General features: G+C 42.4%; 2 protein-coding genes across 8 annotated transcripts in view; both read left to right on the top strand.

Moving 5' to 3' along the window:
* Window positions 1-6,172, top strand: part of ssh1a (slingshot protein phosphatase 1a) — a 36,545-nt gene extending 30,373 nt beyond the window's left edge. For all 5 annotated transcript variants that reach the window (XM_088617638.1, XM_088617641.1, XM_088617640.1 and 2 more), the window contains one exon: window positions 158-6,172. In XM_088617638.1, coding sequence (XP_088473764.1) covers window positions 158-1,345 — 1,188 coding nt within the window. In that variant the 3' untranslated portion in view covers window positions 1,346-6,172. The remainder of the gene's footprint in view (window positions 1-157) is intronic.
* Window positions 6,173-14,316: 8,144 nt separating this feature from the next.
* The window catches only part of LOC148641581 (coronin-1C-A), a 58,957-nt gene continuing 48,484 nt past the window's right edge, over window positions 14,317-24,789 (top strand). Inside the window, exons 1-2 of one of the 3 annotated variants that reach the window (XM_088618619.1) lie at window positions 14,317-16,170; window positions 17,166-17,455. In XM_088618619.1, the coding sequence (XP_088474745.1) occupies window positions 14,340-16,170; window positions 17,166-17,284 (1,950 nt within the window). In that variant the 5' untranslated portion in view covers window positions 14,317-14,339 and the 3' untranslated portion in view covers window positions 17,285-17,455. Of the gene's footprint in view, window positions 16,171-17,165; window positions 17,456-24,062; window positions 24,231-24,789 lie in introns of those variants that run through there. The other 2 variants (XM_088618618.1, XM_088618620.1) reach the window with 2 other exon arrangements.

Raw genomic sequence — 24,789 nt, forward strand, 5'->3', positions numbered from 1 at the left:
CTTCTTTGCACATAGTGTTACTAAATTGTGACCGTGCCTGGCAGCTGTGTTGTGGCTTTTTATTAAAAACAGGTACAGAAAAATCAAAAAAACATTCTTCTCTGCAACTCTTGACCACACATTTCTTCTTTCCTCCTTTTTTGTCCTTCTATTTTAGGACAGTGCTAACACCAGGAACACATACAAAATCAAGCCTCCGTACCAGGCCTGTACAGACTGCATGCATTCCCCAAAAAGCCAGCTCTGTGAGCCCATGGTTGTGGAGCGTGCCCATCGCCTTAACCCTGCGCAAATGTGTAGCATCACAAACATCTGCGTGCAGAACTCTGGCTCCGCGTTAGCCGAACACGCCACCATTTCCAACATGTCACCTTTGTCCGGGCTGTGCAGGACCACCAGTAGACGCTGTTCACCGAGTAACTGTGCCAACAGTGGTATTTCGGCATCGGCAGCACATATGGAAGCCTATCGCCATCAACAGGTTTCGCCGATGAACTGCGACGAGCTGCCCCGAGACCAGCACGGGGAGTTCGAGGCCGAGTCCATGAATGATTTGTCTGAAGTAGAGCACAGAAAGGGTTCTGGAAAATCTGCTAAAGATTTAAGTCTGCTAAAGCTCAGTCTAGAGGCGGAGAGACCCATAGTGCCCAGTTATGTGATGCAGCATCAGGAGTCCATAATGCAGCTCCAGAAGGCAGGGTTGGTCCGCAAGCACACAAAGGAGCTGGAAAAGCTGTCAAGTCTCTCCTTGGAGTCCCCCAAACCATGCAGCCAACTTCCAGAGCAAATGGACACCTGTTCTGAGGAGCCGGATGGGATAGAGACAGTGGAGGACATGGAGATCGACTCCCATACTTTACCGGAGGCCTGCCACAAAACCTCCACGCCTTGTGTTGGCCGTCTCGAGGGCACGGAATCTCTGCCAAATGACATCCTGAAGACGGTGGGTGGGCTGACTCCCGTCTCCTCCCCACACGGCTCCACGCTGACGCGCAGCTCCAGCACCGAGAGCCTGCACAGCGTGAGAGGGAAGCCTGGCCTGGTCAAGCAACGCACCCAGGAGATCGAGACCAGGCTGCGTCTGGCTGGGCTGACCGTGTCTTCCAAGCTGAAGAGGTCCAACTCCCTGGCCAAGCTGGGCAGCCTCACCTTCTCTTCTGAGGATCTGTCTTCCGCCTGCTCCTCATCAGACGCCAACACCATCTTGTTCTCCACGTCTGCTGAAGCCAGTAACGCCGAGAGCTGGTTGGTACCAGGCTCCCACCCAGTCAAAGCCACGCTGATCCAAGGAAGCTGGACAAAACCGCTGATTGGGAGCAGTCCTGGATGTCCTCCTCAGAGTTGATCTCTTTCAGCTTAGATGTTCATCGGGAGTGATAGCACTCCTGCCTTGCTTGTCATTAGTAAGAAAAGGCATTTGTTGAGTGAGACCGAGCATGCAAAATTATAAAAATTTTAAGAAAACGTGTAATATATATACATATTATATATATTAATATAATTCCACATCATATTTTTAAAAATCCAAATATTGCTGATAGGTGGTTTCTGGTATCAGGCTTTTCCCGCATGGAGCGCTATGAATGTGTGCAAGTGAACCTCAGCAGGACTGTGCTTTGCCATTCTCTGTAGGGTGCCATGAGACCAGCAATAGGATTTGCAGTCCAGGTTCTTTCTTCCTGTTCTTGCCGTCTTGCCAGTTCTGAATTTCAAAAATTAGATAAGACTTTTAGCATATTCTCTGGGTTCAATATTTTAGCCATTTTAAAAAGAAGGAAAGAAAAGGCTTTCTAGTAAAACAGTCTTCAAATAAGAAGAACGTTTAAAGAATGCTTCTTCGTTCTGGCTGTTTTTTCTAGTGGTACTCAGCATTTTAGGAGTTAGGGTTCCATGTAATGACTTGGACTACGTTTGCTTTCTGGTTTATAATATGCGCTACACAGCATAGGCTTTCCCCACTGGTAATGTGGAGGAGAAAGAACTGTCTCTTAATCAGCAGAAGCTCTGTTTTAATCTTAGTGCCAGGGGTACCAGGTTGTAAAAATGAGTCCTGGTCTCTTTCACCACTTTGTAAACCACCTACTTTATTCCTGTGGGATTTATCATAAGGGTTGAACGTCATCAGAGCCAATCATCAGTGCAAGTTTTTTTTTTGACTGTCAAATTCAGAAACTGACTCAACAGGGTGTGTTAAATAGGATACAGACAGCATATCAATATCTCCTATTAAAGAAGAAAGAAACTACTAGTGAATCTCATCATATATTTAGGTTCCTGAAAGATGCAAATGAGAGAAGGTTATTGGGCACCATGTTTTGCTTACTTAATTTCATTGCAATAACTATATAGGTTGCCCACTTGATAGCATGGCCATGAAGATGTAGTGTCCACCCAAGCCATACAACTCAAACTATTTCCTTACAGCTGACAATAGGATATTAGGGCCAGGAAACAAGGAAATACTGTTCTAGATTTTAAAATCCTGCAGCCATTTGAAACTGACATTTTTCTTTCCCTGCCTAAAACGTTTTTCTGGATGAACCAATGCCTTTTTGAAACTCTGGTTGGTCCTCAGTGTCCGATTTTGAGGTAGGCAGTGTTCATGAAGACTGGTGGTTCAGAACAGAAGCCCTTTCTCCAAGGCTAGTGTCAGGTGCAGAGCAGTCTTGCAGTGTAGTGCCCCGTTTCTCTGCAGCTTTAAGGACATAATCTTTTTTTCATTTTTCCGTTTGTTTTGTTTCAAAATTCTAGGACCATTCTACCTCCAATATTTCAGAATAGGATAAATGTTTGGGTGTTGTAGTTTTTCCTGGGCACGTGACTACAAAACGGAATCACAGTTTGTGTTAACCAGCAATTCAGAAATAAGGTCTGTGAAAATGTTGTTCATCCACATTCAAGACCAGTTTAAGAAAAACGTTTTTTAGAGTTGTTGATCACTTTACAGAATGTCTTTCTCTACTACATAGGGTGTCAGATTTTTAATTGTAGATGTTAAGGTTGTAGAGACTATCTTTTTTTAATCTTTCATCTGCTGAAGACTTGGATAAGATGGTACTTGTGACCCATCAAGAAGACTGTCATATCAAATAGGTAACAATTCAGAGGGAGACACAAAAATAACATTCTGTCACCAAAAGGCTAATCAGTTTTCTGAAAACGGAGTTCAAATTTATTTTTAAAAGTTTATCATGAGGTTTCATTCAGGGTTTGCTGTGAATACCATCTTATTTTTTAAAACAAACATACAAGTACTAATTTGGGCTTGTGCTGCATAGAACTACAGTGGTGCTCCATCCTGACAGTACTTATCTAAAGAGTAATGTCTAGACCTGGAGCTGAAACACTGAAACAGCTGTGGTTACAATAGACCAGTGTCAGTGAAAGCAGTTATTGAATCCATTGTAGAAAGTTTCTAATCTGTTCTGCAGGTGGCTGATAGTTAACTGGACATTTGACCCAGATGAGGATTATGATACTGTAATCTTATAGGTGTGCTGGCTAATCAAAAGTATTATGATTACATTGTTGATGGGTATTCTTAAAGGATTTTGATCGTCACTGGTTCGTTATCACATCACTAGTTACAGCTCTTTTACAGCTATTGTACCCTCTGGAGCTGTGCGTTTGGGCAATTTCTACTGTCCTGTACACTGGTTAACAAGATCACTCTTAATTCCAAATACTTTGTAATATAGATTTGAGCTCAAACCACTGCATTACATGAAATGAAATTCCTTCCATCGAGATTTACTTCATCCCATAGCCTTTCTATTGTAGTGGGATGTCCTGGTGAAATCGAAGTATTCTGTCCTACAGTAGCAATACAAAGGTTAGCCCGTTTGCTGGATTAGTCCGATTTGGCAACTCGGTCTAAGATAAATTGTTCCATAGATATTTCGGTCAATACTGGTAGATTGTAAAATGCAGCCTTTTTTTTTACTTTAGTTGACTGTCTAAGACACTAACAAAAACCCCATTTCTTATTCTTTCGGAAGAGATTACTGCATTTTTATACTTCACATACATTTTACCTGAATTTGGGCCTTGTGTAGGGAAGGGAGATGTCTATTATTTACATAGTCCAGACTTTCAGGCTTTTTAAAAAGGGTGTACAAATCTAATCTGAACCCGATTCCTAAACCTGGTGACCTTTTCTTTAGCCTGTGAGGTTACATGCTTGGAAATTCTTGAAACTACAGCCCCTGTACTGCACTATAGAGACAAAGTCCTCTTTTGTGTAATTCAGATTGTGTCGGTTCTCCAAGTCACCCAATGTTTTAATTTATTTATTTATTTTGTATTTATTATGTTTATGTATTGGCACATAATATGCAGATCTGTTCATAGGAATTTTGTATGCAATCTGACGCTATTCTGCCATTGAATTTCTTTTTTTATTTTGTACCATTCACTATGCAGTCAAATCGGTGTATTTCAAGTGTGTCAGTTCTGTGTGTGTGCATGCGAGTAACACAGGCGTTACAAAATTACTGTGAAATATTTAAAAATAGTTTGTGGTCATTAGGAACAATGAAGACTGTATACACTTTTGCATACATACCTCTCTTCCACGTACGTATGTGATATTGCAGGTAGATGAAGAAACCATAAGAAGAGTTACAAATCAACAAATGCCAGTCAGATCTGGGTTTAAGGGATATCAGGAGACAAATGTGCAGTGAGATCAGGGTTATTAGTTTCTACACTGTTTTTAGCAGTTCTTTACAAAGCTTGCAATGTGTGTGTCTGTATATATATATAGGCCTATATATTTTATTCCTACATCTGTATTATACTGACATTCACATACAGTATGCATGTTTATATATGTACACACACATACCCAAGTATCTTACTTCTGCTTTGTGGTTACAGTTGAGGCTATTGTGGTTGTCATCCTGACTCTGTATTTAACAGTGTGGTCATCTGTACTGTAGACTACTTATATTTCCGAACCCATGTCACTGACGTGCAGGGTTAGAGGTGTGATCATTTCTGCAGCGGATCTGGCTTCTCTCTCAAACTAAATTATCCAATACCAGCCTCTCTGCCCTAATCCCCTCCTGCTGCCTCGCCAGTCACAGCAGGGTTCAGTTCATGCCACTGGTGTGTGTGCTTTTGGTTGCCAATGAGCACGATCCCAGGTACTGCAACGCGAAACGATGCCAACACGTTTGAAGTGTGCTCTGGAAAATGGAAGTCTGCCCCTTTGCCATTCATTTCAGTGCAGCTGCTGTGCCCTGCTCTGTGTTTTTGCATGACCAGTGCTGCTGCTTTGTGTTCCATTGTTACTGCTTTTATTCGTCTATTTTTTCTTATATTTACACATAAGTGCCTTAACTCATGATACGATAGGCGTTGTGCTATGTGTGTATGTGTATGCTGTTGTGTCGTACTGTTGGCTGTCAAGGAGGATCTCGGGGAGGGTGTCTGGAAAGGGACACCCCTCCTCCCCAGCGTTATTCCTCAACTAGCTGGGTTCAGTAGTCCTACAGCTGCTGTGGCAACTGGCTGCTTCATTTGTTTTCACTTCAGTTCGTTTCTGGGGTAAGGTAGTGCAGGGCATCATGGGGATATTTTGTTACAGAACTTCACTTGCAATTGTTGCCGGATCCCTTCTTACAATACCCTTATCTTGCTATACTCATTAGCCATAATTACCTTTTTTTTTTGGGGGGGGGGGGTGTTCAGTCAAAACAGTTTTGGTTTCCTCTGATGTCGGAGGAGGCTGGAGCTCTCTGTGAGGGTTGGAATGCACACCACATGAAAGATACTGAAAGGGTTGGTTTGGGAATGAGGCTCTCAGGACTTGAAACGCCCAGGATATGTCTGTGCACTCCTGATGCTGAAGTCTTAGTGTAGCAAGGACTGTAGTGCAGTCCATATGTGGCCATACCATCTACTGTTTTCATCAACAGATTGCTTGATCAAGATTACTGTGGGTCCTTAGAAGAAAAATGCAAAGGATCACTTCAATAGTGACTTTTTCTGTCTGGATGTTTTACCATTTTTGTTACCATTTTCTTTTTATATTTAAGTATGCAGTAACTTGTTTTTTGTACTGTAAATTTGCTGTAGTTTGAATGCATATTGCACTTTTTTTTACATTTGTTAAAACAATGTACTGTATGTGTTTATTATGGAAATAAATTTTTTTCATTTAGCCAAATTGATTCATTTTCCCTGAAACATTTGTCTTTCGTCTTTTATCAGTCAGGAAAAAAACATGACATGCCGATAGCCGATCACAAGCACCCACTAGTTATTACTGACCACACTAGTGTACAGTAAATACATCACCAGGGGGTGTTTAACATAAATACTTAATGCATAAGAACTTCATTAGGGTGAAGATCGGGTGCTGTGTAATTATAAATATCTAAAATGTTGAGTGGGTTTTAAGTGTATTTTTTTGGAGGTAGATGATCTTTACTTCGTCTATGATGACTATGCAGAATATTGGAACAGCACAGCTGAAATGCTGTGTAAAGGCTGTGTTAGCAAAAAGAAAAGGCAGTGTTGGAACCACTGAGGGTATGGTAACAAACCAATTGCACAAGTGCAATGAGTAGTCTTACAGTTCTTTAAAAGGTAATAGTCCCATTTCACATTTTACTGTACCTTTATAAACAATTCTTTTGGCCCTCTTTTAGCTAAAATGGAGCAGTTTAAAACTGGACTTCCTGGACTCTTAAGAACTGAGGACAGCACTGTTTAGAAATGAAGAAAGAAGCACTTGAAGGCCTCACAGCCGAAACACTTTTTTTGAATGAACCTTTACCTGTTTCTGTACAGCCTGTGCAAGCAGACGCAGCCCAATATGGGAATCTCTTCAATTGTTCAGGAATGTCAAGCAAGGCGTGGTGGGAGTGTTTTTAGAACCAGAGGCTATTAATTACACAAAAGGGCTGTGGGGGAAAAAGCTACACGGGCCATGTTTTCAAAAGCTAATGCCCTGCCCGCTTCAAAAAATCAATCGAATCACTTCTCTGCCTGTAGGTTAAATAACTAAGTTGGGCCGAATGGCTTCTTTACGTGCGATCTCTTATTTTTTTTACATATGAAATTTATTAATGATATGCCAGTGTTATGGAGCAACCTGGGGCTTAGGTAAAGCCTCTTCCTTCTCTGCAGTAAATTGGACACACCAGCCTTGGCCAACGGATTGAACTCCAGGGGAATGGAATTCCACAGGCAGGAAAGGATTCAGGTGATTGGCCCTGTGCTTACCTGGGACATTCCTCAATCAGCAGCAGTCAGGTGGAGAGGGCATGGAGCTGTCTCTAAGGGCAAAAGCATTATTGTAGCGAGTTTTAGCATCAGCATCCACAGCCAGCTGGCAGTTCTAGGTCCATCTGAGGTTTGAGAAGTTGGAGAGATCTAATGCAGACTTGCAAGGATTTTGTTATGGATGGATTCAATAAAGAAAGATGGATCCACAGAGAGAATTAAGTAGTGTCTCTAATGTGTACTGTATGCCTGGATTCATTTGAATTCTCTGTAGCCCTTGTAGTGTACCAGATCAGTGGTTCTCAAAGTGTGGTCCGTGGACAACTGGTGGTCCGCGAGCTGATCTAGTAATCTTTCTTAAAGCAAGTCTAAGCAGCTCCATTCTTCACTTGAACTTTTTAAGTAATTAAAATATTTGCAAAATATACAATTTTGTTCGTAACAATATTAGTATTTTTACATCAAATTCAGTATTAATTTTAGTGCATTAATAGGTGATGATTTTTACAGGGCAAGAAGTGGACATAGGCATACTGTAGGTGGTCCACCGCATCTGTGACCATATTTTATAGTGTTTGTATTTGGGCGCCAGCAGGTCTCGGAAGAGATGTGGAACATGTCTCCCAGTGTAAGGGTGAGCCCAGTTGAGTGTTCCAGGAGGTCCCAGAGTAGGAATGGGACAGGATTCTTCCTGGGAAAGGGAAGTGTGGCCAGAGATGGGAGAGCCCAGTTGAGTGCACCAGAGGTGCTAGGGATTGAGAGGAAGGAGTTATATTGGATAGGCAAGAAGAGAAATGGAAAATTCGGAAGTTCGTCAGGACTTAATCTGTTCCATCTCTCTAGGTGGAATAGAGTTGATCCGCGTGTGAAGAGGAGCAGAAGATCTTTTGGGAACTAATACCTCTGTGAAGGACTGTTTTTTGGGACTGAGCAGGCTTCTCCAAAAGGGGACTACCGGTACACCTTGGGAGCCCTGAGGGGGTTATGCAAGCCGAGACGCTGGGTCAGGACTGCAGCTCGTGGCTCGGGGGTTGGCATTCATCACAGTCATTCTTGGTTGCACTACACAAAAACATAAGAAACCTGGCAATGCATTGTATGATAGTGTGTGGCCGGCCTCTTAAAATAGCATCTTTGTTTGCTGTGTACCTTGGTAACAACCATTGCAATTTTACAGTTCTTGGAATATTTAATATTTGGCTGTCAGGCTGTTGGCATGCCATTAACTTACGATTGTGGGTTTAAAGTTATTACTAAGATGGAAACTGTGAGACCTTTATAGCCATGGTTCCTAATAAACTGGAGGTGTAATGGCTCCTGCATGTGTAAAATACAAGGGTTTTGGGTTTTTAATACATTTTTATATGCTTACAACATTGTAATCCTGTTTACCAGGGTTATTTCTACATTTCTTTTAGACTATTCCAATTCTCAAGAATAAAGAAATAAGTGAAAAACACAAGTACAGTGCATGCCCATTGAGCAGACGGTGAGCATCACTTCAATTAGTTATTGCACTTCAATTTCTTCTGAAATTGGAAATAAGCATCATTCGGTAAGCTGTTCTTTTTAAATATCAACTTATAGAACGTAACCATCTCATTGCCCTCATTTGTAAATTGGGTGATTTGCAAAAATAAAGGTGCAGTCTTGCCAGACTTCTTTATGAGCTTTTGCTTTTTACGAGCAACATTAGTTCCAGCTCAGGGGCACAGTTATGCCAGGAAAGATTCTTACTTGGGTTCCACAACTGCCTAAAGGCAAGGAAAACGTAAAAGGTGCAAATGGGAAAGGCCTGTCTTTTAAAGGCTGTCGAGTTTGGCTGCTGAACAAGACGGTTGATCAGGTTCCACTTATTTGCAAAATCCTGGGAAGCCAAGACTCTGAGGGTCACACTACGTGGCCTGCTGCAATTGTCATTCCAGAGCAGTCCATATCAACTCTTGAACTGGAGAAAGGCAGAGACCTCGGATGTTGTACGGAGCTCATTTAAAGACAAACCCTGGCGTCCCCCTGGTGTGAAGAGCAAGCGATCTCCCAAGAGCAATGAGCCAGCTTTCTCCTGACCCCTAGGCCCTGAGCACCGGTGAGCACTACTGCTGCCATCGGAACCATAACTCTCCCTTTGTTTTATTATCTGGAGAAGTATCCTGTTGTCGAGTTGCCACGGAGACCTGCGAAAAACACATTTCATGTTTTTCCTCTCTCCTCCCAGTCTGGCAGGGCTTTGTCTGCACCGGTAAAGCCTTTCACGGCAGACAGGAGGAATAGCAGTAGTTTGTTTTGCTCATACTGTATGTCTCCAGTGCCACCTGACAGAGAGAGTCAGTGTGCAGAGAGTACAAGAGTCAAGACCTCTTGCCTCAGATACTAGCTTGCCAGCTGCTTAAAAACTTCAGATTGGAACTTCTTTGCTCTTACTTTCAAATACAAATGCTTCGAGGAGGTTTGTGCCACACTGCCCTTGCAGACCCCTCATAAAACACCAACACCAAGTTCTTGGTGTGGCTGCACAGACCATATCTTCCTTTTGCTCACAGCCGCCGTCATGAGGTGGCGTGCAGCACTTATAGCAAAGGCAGGAACAGGGCTGTCATGGCTGTGTTATGGAAGGCCCATGGACAGATGAAGCAGACAGTCTACCTAGGCAGTTTAAATGAGGACAGCTGCAGCTCAAGGGAGCTCAATGCTTGAGATTGCCAATGAGACATTTCTTTCTGCAAAACAAAAAGTGGGTCAGCATAATTCCAAAAAGCAGGCTGGTGCAGAGCTTCACCCAGAGAGTGATGCAACACACATTTCAGCCTTTGGTTCCTGAAGCGTAGGAGACATGAACAAGGGAAAAACAGGTATGACAGGCTGAGAAGTCTGTCCAGAAAAATACAGTTTCTTAGCATTTCTGGAAGAAAACATGCAATTCAATTCTCCATGAGGGCTGCAGCAAACATTTCTCTCAGTGCCCCTGGCCGTCACTCACTTAATGACGTTGAATAAGAGAGGCGCTTCGTCACCACGCCTGGCTGTTGGGGTTGTAAGACACCAGTCAGGCTGCAGGTCCTCCTACTTTCTCCCTCACAGCAATCACAAGACCAGGGATTCGGAGAAGTGAGTGATGTAAACATGTAGCATTGACAGGTCAGTTCTTCGAGCTTTGTCTTTGGAAATCCAGGTTCTAGTGAGGCACTGAAGAGATAGCTTGTGTCCTAATTTCGTCTGGATCAGATTTTGTACGCCTGGATGCACACATGACTAGTCAGCATATGCATTTTAATGGCTGAAACCAGAAAACATTGTCTTTGCACTCTAAAATTAGTAGGAAATATAACATTTGGGCTCATAATGCTGTATTAACTTAAAAATGAATAAATGTCCCTTGTATTTACTATGAAGGGGCTAGCAAGAGGAATAGCATGTTAATGGTTATTTGTGGACTTCTAATTCGTGTAGTGAGTCAGAGAGAATAAATGTTTTCTTGGACACACTGAAGAAAAACCATGAAGTATGATTCATGAAAAACAACATTGGTCTATTGTGTGATTTTATCATTTGCAGTTTTAAAAATCTGCAGTACGGAAGATATTTTGCATAATTGCCTTATTAACATGACATGATTTATTAGCCCTGTTCTGTCTGTATTCTAAAACTCCAGTATTCCATGAGTTAAAATGTATATAATAGAATAGAATGTATGGGTCCATAAGACAGAGAACCCTGAATTGTTTAGATACTAAGTGCAATAGGACCATATACATTATTGGCAATGTGAACTAGCACACTATTATGTTGAATGGTATTATGTGATAAAGGAGATATGATTCTATTGAAAAATCAATTTTCAACATCTTCTGAAGAGCTGTCACTGTAATGTTCCTGACTAATCATCAAGTATATGTTAAAATTAGTTCAAATGTGAACTTTTCAGAAATATAACTATTTGAACAAATAAAGAAGTTAGGTCTCGAAAACGTGAATTGGTAAACAATTGAAACTGGTGGAAAATATGTCAAGTCTTTTAAGCAGATGATGGGCAGGCAGGGACAGAGTAAGTGTCGTGTGTTTTGAAATCTAGTCACACCAGTGTACCCTGGAAGATAGTATTAAAAAGAGTGACTGAGAAAAGAAAAGTCAAAGGGTAACTGATTGCATTAGGCAAATGAAGTCTGACATCACAGATGAGCAGAAAAGTTAAAGCAAGTGAGCGTCCCTGCCTGACAGTCAGAAGCGGACTATCCGACAATAGGGGCTCTATAGTCCACAGACTGCAAGCTGCTTACTGCTGCATCCACACTGGTAAGTGTCTCTCTTGGCAAACTTTTAAAAATGCTGTGATCTCACTACTCGCTGAAAATCTCTGTACAGGATTTGGATGCGTCTGAGGAGCTGAAAATGTACAGCTGGGGAATTCCAGAGGGGAATATCTGTGCCTTCTAACTCTTGGTTTACCCTGCCAGGCTGTGTCCTCTTGCCATTTTAGGCTTCTGCACTTGCAAGGATCGAAGCACAAGGGAATCAAGTGATCCGCCTTAAGCAGGGTGTCTACAGTGCTTGATGAGACAGTAGAGCAGGGTTGAGATTGGATCCCAGAGGTAGCAAGACTTTGGCTATAGCTTTTAATTATTGCTTGTCAATTAGAAGACTTTCTAGCCTCAGAGCCGCCAATAATTTCTGATTGCTGCAGTTTTTTAGAAAACATTAAACTTGTTGGGGATGGCTAATTGGGACTTGGCATCCCTCACATTGGACAATTTTTGGCCCTGGCGTTAAAAATGAGACATGATGCAGTCCTGGTCTCCTTTGGAATATGTCCTCTGGAATATATCCTGGTTCTGGTCTTTTACTGCTTTTGAATTATATACCCACCATGCACTTCCAAAGTCTTTAGAGACAAGCTTGTGTTTCCTTCAAGACAGATGTACACAGAGCCAGTACTGAGCACACTCCTACCAGAGTGCTCAGTTAGCACATTACCTTAATTAAAATGATCAAAAAAATGTTTTTTCTAGATACTGAATAGTTGCTGCCTAACAGTCTTGAGAGCTGCTAGATAATGTGGTTTTTAGCATCAGTATATGTTGAAAGAATCAGAAAAGGATTATTGTAAATATCTGCAGTGGTGACAAATGTAATGCCTGAACTAATTACATATGCAATGTATCTGTCTAACTGTTAGAACTCAAACAAGAAGATGCTGAATGATGTCCTAACAGACAAGCTGCAAGCATGTGGATTTGTGGATGAATACCCCTAAAATTCGTATTAAAATACATCTGTTTATACGTGGAACTCTGCAATATGCTATCTGTATTATAATCATTGGAGCCTTATGATTATAGGAAACCAAAGACTGAATAATTGAGATGTTATGGCCTTTCGTCTAGTATTTCTATGAAAAGCACATTTTTCTTCAGAAAGGTTCTAATGATGCATCACTGGTAAATAACCTACTGTATCACATGAGGAACGAGCTGACTTAAGAAGGAGGGGCAGGAGGATTCACTGGGAACAGAGTGTCACTGTAACAATGTGTTCACTGTGTAGCGAAAAGATCTTTTCTCTGTCAGATACAATTCTTGGTTTTAGCAGAGGGAGGGGGAGAGCTCATCTAAACCAGCCCGGGGCTGTGATTTTCAGACACCAGCATTATGATGTGAGATGGAGAATAAACATTTTAATGAGGGGCAACTGTTTTCACCAGCTAAGCTGGAAAAATAAAACTGAGATGATGTCACTTTTCAACCTCGATATGGCTGCACAGATGAGGGGCTGCGATTGGATTCTCAGTCACCCACAGCTGTCCAGATGCTGACAATGTAAAGACCGATTTGGCCTGAGAAACGGGGGATTGACACAGCACAAGCTGATGTCAGTATTTGTTTTTTTCAGTTATTGGACGATCGGAAGGTCAGTTCAAGAAAGCCAATTTGTTAGGTGACAAAAATGATTGCTGGTTTAACTCAAATACAAATGGAACTCAGATGTATGTAAGGAAAATACAGAATTCATCCCTTGTAGGCTACCTTGAAATAACTCCATATTGGTCTGTTCCAGATGATCTCATAGGCTTCTGGACTTATCAGCGGTCCATTATGTATCTTACCCCAAACAATTATTTCCCCGCACTGCACTAATGAAAGAGCTTGTCAGGTGATTAAACATATTGTTTACAGGGGTTTTAAAGAGTTTGTAACATTTGCAGTGATCAGTAACCCAGTGAAGGACTTTGGGCCTGTTTGCTACTCCTAGCTGAAACAAAAGCCCCCTCTCATTTATATACTTTCTTATGTTCTTATGTCTTCCTAAAGAACTCCTGGCTGAAGTTAGTCCTTTTGAGGAATCTGTGTCTCCCAGCAAGCCTGAAAATCAATCACTCAGCAGTGGGCACAATGTGAAGCATGTAAAGTTTGTGTCAGACTGCAGTACTTTTCAGACATACCCACTCTCTATGGATCTGACGAATAGTTTAGGTTTTGTTTAAGCTTTTTGCTTCAGACATATTCAGGAAGTGATAATCCATTGCCAGTACATATTAATAACACAGTATGTTGTTCAAGTCTTTTTTTTTCATAAAGCCTCAATATAGTATTTATAATCATTTACAGTGATTTGAATACTAGTTTAGCAAGCACTGCTTTTCAAAAAGAGTGGGCGAAAAATGTTTTTTTGCAAGATTGTTTTGTTTACAAAAATATTAATATGTAGTCTAAATGTTTTAATGTGTTCTAAGTTTTTTTAGAGATAAACAACCTTATATACCCTATGAGTTAAACGAGAAATCAACTTAATTATTTAGTTATCCTTTGTATTTTTTCTGCTTCCTTCCCACTGTTTATTGCACTAGAAAAAAATTTACATGTTTCTGGTAGGGATTCTTTTTCTTCCCTTTACATCTTACTCTCTAGTTGTTATAACCTGATGATTAGTTCATTTATGAACTACCATCAAACCTGGTCTCGAGTAACGCCAACACAGTTATCTAAAATCCTGCAGCATTCCAGGGAGATAGAGCTGGCGTGGGAGAAGGAGCATGCAGTTTTGTCAAACACACTGCTGGAAGGCATTCCAAACACATAAGATCATGAGAAGGTGACTGCTTTTTGTCAAGCGTAATGCTATGTCTGTTTTCCACAGACAAGAAAATGGGCCAAAAACTGGACACAGACCACACGCCTGAGGAGTGTCCTGAAGATGGCGCAGGTGGTGCTGCACCAGACGTCAGCACAGACAATGAACGGGTTGACTCAAGCTCTGGAAATCCCTCTGGAGGCAACAGTGCACTTGCAATGCAGGGAGGGGGCTCAGCCCATCAGGAAGGCAGGGCCAGTGGATCTGAAGAGCAGGGCACTTGGGCTGTGAAGAGAAACCCAGCGAGCTCGGAAGACACATCAGGCATGGAGCCAGCAGCACCTGCTCTGCAGAGAGAGGGGAGCACACAGGGAGTAACGGTCCTCCCTGCCAATGAGGGAGGAGAGAAGCCAGGCAGCTCAGTTCCAGGAACTCCCAAACAGCCGGAGAGCAGCCCAAGTGAGAGCAAACGCTCTGAGAGCACGGATCGGGGAACTCATCACGACTCAGCAGAAGCCAAAGGAAGGTCGAGGACTGCTTCAGAGCACAGAGAAAACACATTAGGGGCTGAGATGGCTCAGGAAGGGACGAGTGAACAATTGTACCCACAGGAGGATCAGGATGTGAATAGCCACTGCCATTTAGACCACGAGAAAGCAGAATGTACAAGCTTAGCCGAGGAGGTATCGTCCACCTCTGATCCAATGGTAATGTACTTGAAGGAGCAAACGGAGAAGGGGCCTCAGGCAGACACTCCTTTCATCCCTCAGGAAAGGGTAATGGAGGACAACAAGGAGGACTTGAAGCCTGCTGAGAATGAAACTGGGGGTGAAGCCTGCCCCCACGACAGGAAGACACAGTGGGAGACCAGCCCATGTTCATGCACGCAGGTGGAAGATCGAAAGGTGGGAAACAGTTTGACAATGGGAAGGGCAACGGCAAAAAGCTCTACACTGACCATTCAGTTGTCAGGAGAAGATCATCCGCATGGGAAATGTTCAAAAGAGGAAAAACATCCATCGCCAGAGTTCTTAGGAGAACAATCCAGCTGGGCAGCCAAAGCAGGAGAGCTTCAGGATTCCCTGTTAGTGATCCAAGAAACCACTATGGCAGAAGTACATGATCCTACAGGTGCAGATCAATCCCTTGAAAGTGAAGGAGAGTGTACTCCAGAGATACCAAGCTGTCTGAAAAATCAAAAGGTTTCTGAAGTGTCACCCGGTTTCCAGGGACAGGGAATCAATGATGACCAGAGAGGAGACATTCAGGTTAATGACAGCACTGAATCTCCTGTGGATGCAGGGACCTCTGAAACCCTCCTAGGTAATGCGGACTCCGCACCTAAACAATGCGAAGGCGTCAAGGGTGACAAGCAAAATGTGGACTCAAAAGGGTTATGCCACGATGTAGAAACCCTCTATGTCAATCTTGCATCTGGCCCAGATAAAGGTGACACCAAACATGGGGCATCCTGCTTCAGCGAGAAGACATCAAGCGAATGCACATTAGAAGACACCAGTTCAAGATTCATAACAGAGAACGATTCTGGTTTGAAAATGAAGCCTGATACCATGGAACCCATGAAGGTCTCAACTGAGCCCCAAAACACAACTACTCCAGGCAACCTGCACTGCAAAGATGGGCCACACCAGCACAAAGGACTTCAGGTGCAGGAAAAAAAGACCAAGGAGGAGCTGCAATTAGGAAGCTCAGAAAAGACCGACATACAGGATGGTCAAAAACAGCATGAGGGGATGAGAGACTCAGCTGGTGAGCAGGAGAAGAAGGTAAATGTGGCACTAATGAAAAAGGCCTTTGATTCTCCCAAAAAGACCAAGGAAAAGGCTTGTGAGACAAAGAGCACTCCAAAGAAAGGTAAGACAGAGCTAAGAGCTAAGATTTTTTATCCGTCTGATTAGTGTTTACAGTATGGTTCTCGGGAGCAGTGCACTCTATTGTCTCGGGAAACAATAAAATTTAACCACCAACTTCTACACAAGCCTAAAAGTTCATAGTGATCCAATGAAGATCAGCCAGGTCCAAGTTGCTGAACAAAAAAAGAGACTCTAATGAAACAATGGTGTGTGAAAAACAGACACATGCACCAAGTAAAAAGATGCTGCATATCATGTTTCCTACTTTTGAAGAGACATTTTTTATGAGATAGTCTTTCTGGTGTAGATATGGAGGAGATAAAGAGTGCACAACAAATACAGTGCCGGGAGGCTCACCAGAAAAATCCTAAAAAAGTATTCAAGTGAAAAAAAGCAATCGTTGGTTAAAATCTGAGTTTGAAGCAGGACACTTAAAAAAGAGGAGTGGGGCTGGAAAGAGTGCTAAATGCTAGCAGCTATTTGTGTCTGAAAGCAAAAAAAAAAGTATTATCTTAGGAGCTGCATTCAGCATAAACAAACTAAGGGCGGGTGATGTGACATCTGTATTGCTGTGTGTATTTTAATCCTTGTGGTACGTCCTCGGCCAGCAGGCATCTCTTTAAAAGGAAAAGTCTCTTCGGTATGTTCCCCGTGTGATGGGTTCATTCCTTTTGTGAGAAAGCAAGCACATTCACACAGTGGGAGAGAATACCACAGTGCTCCAGGCTACTTCAAAAAACACAAATCACTGAAGAGAAAGCCTTTTTTTACACGTATGTAGACATAGGACCTGTGACAGTATACAGAATTATATTGGTTCCCTGAATCTAGATTTGATGGCAGTGATATGCTTTAATTATTGTAACACTTAAAATGATCTTCAAGTAAGGCATTAACTGTGTGATAATCTACTGGTTTCACCACTGCTCTATAATACAGTGTTTTGTTATGTATTATATTTTACGTTGTATTTATACACAGATAATTTTTTCACAGATAAGAATTCAGTGCTCTGCGATGGGTTGCTGCCTGTCCAGGGTGTATACCCCCTTGAGCCTGTTGCTTGCCAGGAAAGGCTCCAGCTCCCCAGTAACCCTGTACAGTGGATTAGATAAAGCTGTGAGAAAATGGATGTATGGTTGGATTTCAGTGCTTTAGTAAAAAATCGAGATCGCTGTCGATGCAATAATTCTTCATGAGGTTACAATTTTATTTTAATATACTTCTGTGGAATGAATGAAAAGATGCTCTGGTCTAAGTTGAACTGTAATAACCCAAATATTAAATATTAGATTTACTTTATGTATATACTGTAAATGTCAAATAGAAATTTGATGCAAGTTCTAAAAGGTAGCAGGTTGCCTGTTTGTGTATTGTAAGATAAAAACAGTATCATTTCGGTAAATGAGATCAGGGTGTACTGTGTAATAGCAGATGCAAATCAGCTTGAAGACAAAGAGTTCAAGTGCTAGACACACTTTTTTACAGTGGCTTCTATCACAATACTGTATACTGTGTTCCTAAATATTTTTTACATTTACATTCTGAGGACACCTTCATCACATTTTCTAATAGAAATTTAGATAAATATAAAGTAGAACGTCATCATAAGTGAATATTATCTCAGTGAAATTCAGTTTTAGATTTTCCAGTTCAATTTGAACAAGCTAAAATTTTAATTCTTGAACATGTGAGATCATTTGTCATGCTTTTCAGGAATTATGAAGATGTTCCTCAATATTGTGGACAAAAAGAGCTGTTTTTATTTCCTGTCACATTGCTCTTTAGTAGTGACTTCAGTGATGTGGCTTATCAGACGCCTCTAATGAGGAGAATTTGGATATTTTCTTAGCTATTTACATTTTCGGGTTTGCATTTGTGTGCGGTTTTTAATCGCTTCCAGCAATCTTAAAAAGCACCTGACTGAAATGCCATGAGTGAAACAAAGACTCTGTACAGAAATGTACCTACTGTACCTGCAGGCTGGAAAGAAGGCTGTTCCTGGCCAGTCTCTACGATCATCCGACACCCAGAGTGTGGTAATTATTCAAAAGAGTGTGAAGATACAGAGGCATAAAGAGTCCAAGTCCAATAATAATAATAATAATCATTAATATTTAATAAAGCATCTTTCAAAATCCGAAGATGCTGTACAAACTGATCAAGACAAAAAAGAGAAGAAATGAGAAAAACTAAATAAAATGAAGCAAGAACATACAAGACAAACTGTAAGACAATCACACACAGGCCTTGGTAAAAAGGCAGGTTTTAGATATAGATTTGAAGAGGAATCTGAGGAAGGGCATTCCATAACAATGGTGCAGAGATTTAGTCCGGGGTGCAGTGACCTAAGGTCCAGCCTCAGCCTACAAGGAGCAGTGCTTACATGATCCCCTGGCTTCTTTCAAGAAGTTCCTCCGGTCCACTAGCTGCTAAAAGGGAACGAGAGGGGCAGATGGGCCCTGTCTCATCTGTAACCTTTCTTGTGTTCTTATGTTAAAGATGTCGTTGTCACCTAGCTGTGGTTGGGAAAACGTGTTGACGACCAGCAGGCAGTGACCCAGTCACCTACCTCTCTTCACGCACAGTTGTGAGGGGTGCTTGCTTGGACATGTAGGAATGACAGAAATGAAAGTCTCAAACTACAGAGGGAGATGCTGCTGTTGCAGATAGGGGATCTCAGACTGCAGAAGCAAAGACTTTATTCAAGATGACCTTCCACCTGCGCAACAGCAGTTTTCTTTCCTATTATTGTAATTCATCTTTCCATGAGTTAAAAACATGAATAAAAATACCTTCATTATTCAACATTATTACACCAATAAAATGGCAGATGTCTCAAATATAATTACTATACTATTTACTGTCATCCTGAATTGCACGTATTATTTCCACGTACTTTTTTCCAAAAGAGTATTTAAAAAAAAAACATGCACATGGTCTTATTCTTGCTTTAGAAATCGCTTTCATTTATCAACTGAATGTAAACTGTGATTCAAGAGCATTTACTTTATTTTATTATGTTATTCTTTGTAGAGCTGGTTGTCTGTCGTTTCTAAGATTCATAACAAGTGATTAATTGGAACGGGTATACAACTTTACCTCGGAAATGAGTACGAATAACAGCATTAATAAATTATGTGCAGCTTTAAAGGAATTGGGAGACAGCGCCACCTAGTGGACTTTATTAATAACATTAGGCATTAACCAAGCTCAAAGTTCTCCTATTTTTCCAGTTATATAAATGAAATTATTGTCCAAAATGAAAAAACAAAACATTGGTTACAACCACCTCTCGTACGTCGGAAGGCTACTGTTTCAGAGTAGAGTAACAGTAATTTATGAATGGATTGATATATAGGTTAAATGTTTTTTTTTATTTCACTTACTGCACGCTTGTGAAAGCCAGTTCCGATAGATCTTTCAGGTGTGTTCACACTTTATAAATTGTTGTACGCTAACCCCTATTTCCCGCACATTTGAAGAATTGAGAATTATAATTAATATTCATGTTAAAAACATGCAGGTTTCAACTATGGTTAACAAACACGTTTCTGGTTCCCTCCCAAAACTACTGTAACAGCTCAACATGATTTAGTGTTGCGCAGTTGTGTGCCATATGCCATTAAAAGCACAAATTTAGAAAGGCGTCAGACCGCATTCTTCTTTCTCACACCTACATAAAACCATGCTTTCGTGATTCCTATTTCTCTGACAGAGCTTGCTTCCGTTTAATTGGTTTAAAAGCCTCGTACGTGTCAGCGAAAACACGTCGATGGCCCGCTCTGTTAAGACACGTTTCGCTCTCGAAACGAGTAATACGTAATTTCGTTAAAAAAAACGCCAGGTAGATACAGCTCGTCACACTGCAGCTTGGTCTCTCCAGGTGATGTGGGTTGCAATGGATTCTGAAACCTGCAGCTTGTAGTGAAATCGCCGAGCAACCCCGTGTGAGCACTTCAGTACTTTTTAGTCTGCTTCACTACAGTTTAACCGCAGGAACCCATTTGCTAGCAAGGCCGTGGTTCTTAGATGTTGAAAATATGTTGTTTCGTGAAGCACAATCCGAAAGAGGAGGTGCAACAATTTTACAGTGAGCAAAAAAAATAAAATAAAATGTGACACAAGCAGATGAGATATTTGGCACTGCTAGCACCATATGGAGGCAGCGAGTGTTCAAGTCTTGCTCTTGCATATTATCAGTCTCTTTGAAGTCCTGGGTTCTACACAAACCAGGAGCCTCCAATCCTATAAAATACTGGTGCGTCTCTTAAAAGCAATAGGAGCACGGGAAGCAGTTAAATACCCATAATTCTTCAGTCGAGCTGGTTTCTCTCTCCTGCAAATCAGGCTACATTATCCTGGCGATCAGGGAGGGAAGCGTTTTCCGTTTGCACTCAAAAAGACTTCATATGGGTATCCTGCTTTTTGTAAGTGTGCAAACGACCTGCTGCTTAATGAAATAAATTGTCATAGAGATGGAGTGCTTCAGAGTGCTCCGACAGGACAGAGGAAGACGCATTTTGGCAGCACATCAGGTTGGCGCGGTGCATAAAGTCATTAAGCACATGGAGTGACCCCCAAGAAAATAAATCTTAACTTTATTAAATGCTCCCTGCCTGGAGGTACTGTATGACCAAGCGCTATATATAAATGCCCCTGACCCATTTTGTCAATTAATTAGCTTAGTCATAGTCTGCTGACATCATCTTTGGGAGAAATCTTTAGACACAAGTCCTGACTAAAGTGGTTTGCTGTCCCCCAAATGAGATTCTTACCTAATCTATCCTTTAACAGCATTGCCGGAGCTGTCGCACATCGGTCTCACTACATGACAGAGACGACCAACATTGAATGCTGATTCTGAAACAGCTCTGAAACGATTTTATTCGGCTTTATAAAAATAGATTTTTTTCAATATTATAGTGACTCCTTTTAAATTGTGCCCTGGATTTCAAACATAATAGATGAAACTGGCTGTAGAATAAATTCACAACTGACTGTGCCGATACACAACAAACAACGCTGTTCCCTGCTGACGTACTGTACCATGTTATTTTAGCCCTGCTGTGCGCTTTTTTTCATTGTGATGCATTACTCAGAGTGATCTTCACAGGTACCACATTGAAAACAACTGAAACGCTTCTGCGGCTTTTAAATAAATGGCCCGGAAGACGGGAGGTGCATGAGTCCGGTCTTCTGTTGGGGTGAAACCTTTCCGAATGTGTTGGGTTTGGGCTGACTTCACCACTGCCTTTGCGCTTTCCTGAGCCACCTCCATTATGTCACCAGCTGACAACACACTGAGCACTTTCCCAATCGCTCTGCAATATGAATGATTGTTCATATTTCACAATTGGTTTAGTTTGCCCCTTGTAATTGAACACTTTGAGCAAGCATTCGTGATATCATATCCACATGTTCGCGTTTCATTTTCGCGTCACGAATCTCGCTACATAACCTTCCGTCCTCTGGGGAAAAGGCAGTAGTAATGGACGCTCACTAATTAAACCATCTGGGCAATCCTTTTGTCTTCCCTTAGTTACACTGTCAGGCTGCAAAAGTAATGGTTCAGACTTTCAAGGTCAAATCCCCCCCCCCCCCCACACACACACACACCCCTCCAACACACACACACATTCAATATTTTGACTAAAGCCTTATTCCAGTTAGGTAATCACTTTTGATCATACTCATCATACTAATGTATGATTTCTTTGTAGGGAAAGGCTATCATCAAAGGTGTATGATTTTTTAAAAACAAATATGCACAAATCTGTTCAATGCAATATTTTGGTTTATGCACCTATGTCTTTGATTTAAAAATGCAACATTTGTTTCAAAAGGTGGAACAGAGGCAAATGCATTCAAGTGGACTCCACCATGTCAGGGAGATCTGGAGATTTGCCTTCAAAGTAAGGTCTTGGTCTGCCCTGCTCTTTCGATTCATCTCAAAAGAGACAGAACTGCAGAACCAGTTAAGTCATTGGAACTGGTAAACTAGTCCTTTATATGAAAATTAAAATATATCGTCAATATTAAGTTTAAAGACCGTGCAGGTTCTTTTCTCAGTGGGGATGAAGCCAGTTTAGTGCAGCACATCAGATCTGACTGTTCTTGTGTGAGCTCTCACATATGCAATCTGTGTAAAACTTCACAGAGCAGATGGCGTGCCCAAGCACAGCTGCAACCAGCATCTCCATTAGAAGCCATTGGTCAGTCTCTCAAGTTATATCAGAAGCACCTAATTATCTGGAATTAAGCCACGAGTCAAAACTGCTTTCCTTACTGGCTGTCTGTTCGGTTTTCACCTCATTTTGTAAAAACAAAAATCTGACATCTGCAGACTCTGGCAGGCAATCTGAAATCCTTAATATGGGCGAGACAGTGGTGCTGAGGTTATCCCTGCTGCCTCACAGTTCAAGGGTCCTGGGATCAATTCCAGCTCTCAGGTCCTTCTGTGTGGAGTTTGCATGTTCTCATCATGTCAAGGTGGATTTTCCCTGATTTTTTTCCTTACAGTACTTACCTCCTCCAAAAGACATGCCAGCTAGGTCAACTGGTGTCTCTACATTTTTCACCACCAGCCTCTTGGCAAAACATTCCAACCTTGTTTTCTTCATAAATGAGCCCTCAACTCATCAGGTTGATTGGTTTCTCAAATCTGTCACCTCTCACAGAGTTTAAACAGAAAGTATGCTCTCTTTAATTTTCTTTTAGAAAGAAGAACTTATTCAAAGTATAATCATGGGCAAGAGCCTGTCTGCATCTTGCAGTCCCTGTTATCTCAAAATGGAAATGGCAGATATTGATGTTTTTTTATTATATCTTTTGGCGTTAATACACCAGGAGTACCGGTAGCAGTAGTCAGTTATTAAATGTTATTAACAGCTGTGGACAACAAGTGATACCTTTTCAGTTCTCGCCACCTCCCAGAAGTACTCCCAGTTCTGTGCATTGCATACCTTTGTGAAAGAGTGAATATGCTGTGTGTATACAGTAGGTTGGGCTGTATTTCAGTATTGAGTGATGTGGACCTCTCCAATACTAGTCTAAAGACCTTCGAGATCCTATAAGATAAAAGGTGTTATGTAAATGGAAGAAAATTATTATTATGCAGCTTGGTGTGCCGTTTGCACACAAAGTGTTACAATGGTTGGTCAATTAGCCAGCCTGTGCTATACCATACGTACTGCACCCACAACCCGGCACAGCTGCTGTACATACAGATTTTTCTGCCTCAGAAAGGACGGGGGGGGGGGACGTGCTTTATCTTACAGCTCTCATAACTGACGCATTTTCCCTTTCTGACATTTGCTCCAGCTACAGGCGTCAGGAGCTGTGACAGAATCCCCAGCGAAGCCCAGTAATCTTTCTCAGAACTGAAGCTTTAGACGAATGGCTGCCAATTTCACAGATGCCGCGGCACAATGAGGTTTTCAGTGCAGCAGCATATCTGATTTACGAACGAGACAAGATTTCCTGGGACACAGCTCTCTTTCTCTCTCCTTCTTCTCTCTCTCCAAGGACGACCCCCACACCCTCCCCAAGGAACAAGCCCCGCTTTCCCACTTCGGATCACATCCAAAAACCCAAGACCCTCGCCGCGCACCCCGCACACACGCAGCCAGGAAACCCCTTGGGGTATCTCGGGTTTTTTTTTTGGGGGGGGGGGGAGGGTCGGGGGCAGTTATTTTCTGCGCTCCACTTCTCCTTCTCTCCACGCACCGTCTACCTTCCTCCCCCCTCCCACGCCCGCCTCCAGGACTTGTTTTTGGAGGCGGTATCCGAGCTGCCCACCAAGCTGCCGGCGATTGGCCCGGCGGGCTGCCACTCACGGAGCCTCCCAGCCTGTCCGCAGAGGCAGGAGCGGCGGCGGGGGCGGGGAAGGAGCAGGGCGTAGCTTCCGGTGCCAGGGAATCCGGAGAGGAGAGAGGCGAGCGCTAGGCGACTGCGGCGGGGAGGAAACGCGACTGGGGGAAGAAAGAGAGTTGCATGATTTTTTTTTTAAGTTATTCAATCAGCAGCCAGGGGTTTAAATTTCTGCCTAGAACCCAGAAGGTAAGCGTGCGCTTTCTTACCTTTTGTGACGCCCTCTTGTCTTGCGTTGGCGGTGGCGGCGGCGGCGGGTGCGTTGTGAAATGGCAAGGAAGAGGGATGCAGTCGTGAGCTGCCTTTTTTTCGGCGGGGGGGAAACAAGCTTCGCTGAAGCTCTGAAATGAGCAAGCTCATGTAATGTAGCCTGTTTTTGGGGGGGGACGTGGTTTGTGGCCGCGCTTAGTTGCATGCGAAACTGCGGGTCTCTTCGTTTCGTTGTCTGTTGTTAGTGTCGAAACCCCCCACCCCCCCCCTCCTGAGCCCGTTTAATATGGATAAAACAGTTTAAAATGGGGGGAAACGGGGGTTTGCAAGTCTGGGGAGTGAAAGGACCGGGTCCCGTCGTCTTTTTTTTTTAGGTTAATTCTGGCAAAGGTTGCGCTGTGCGGAGCAGGCGAGGTGCATATTTGCGGTGCTGCTCGAGTTATTTGCTGTGGGGATTGCTCTTTGCATTGTCGCCGTGCAGTTGGGAAGTGAATGGAAATTCACGGGGTGGGGGGGGGTGCGGCGTGTGTTTGGAAAT

Source organism: Lepisosteus platostomus, chromosome 24, assembly GCF_059453375.1.
Source record: "Lepisosteus platostomus isolate fLepPlt1 chromosome 24, fLepPlt1.hap1, whole genome shotgun sequence".
NCBI lineage: Eukaryota > Metazoa > Chordata > Actinopteri > Semionotiformes > Lepisosteidae > Lepisosteus > Lepisosteus platostomus.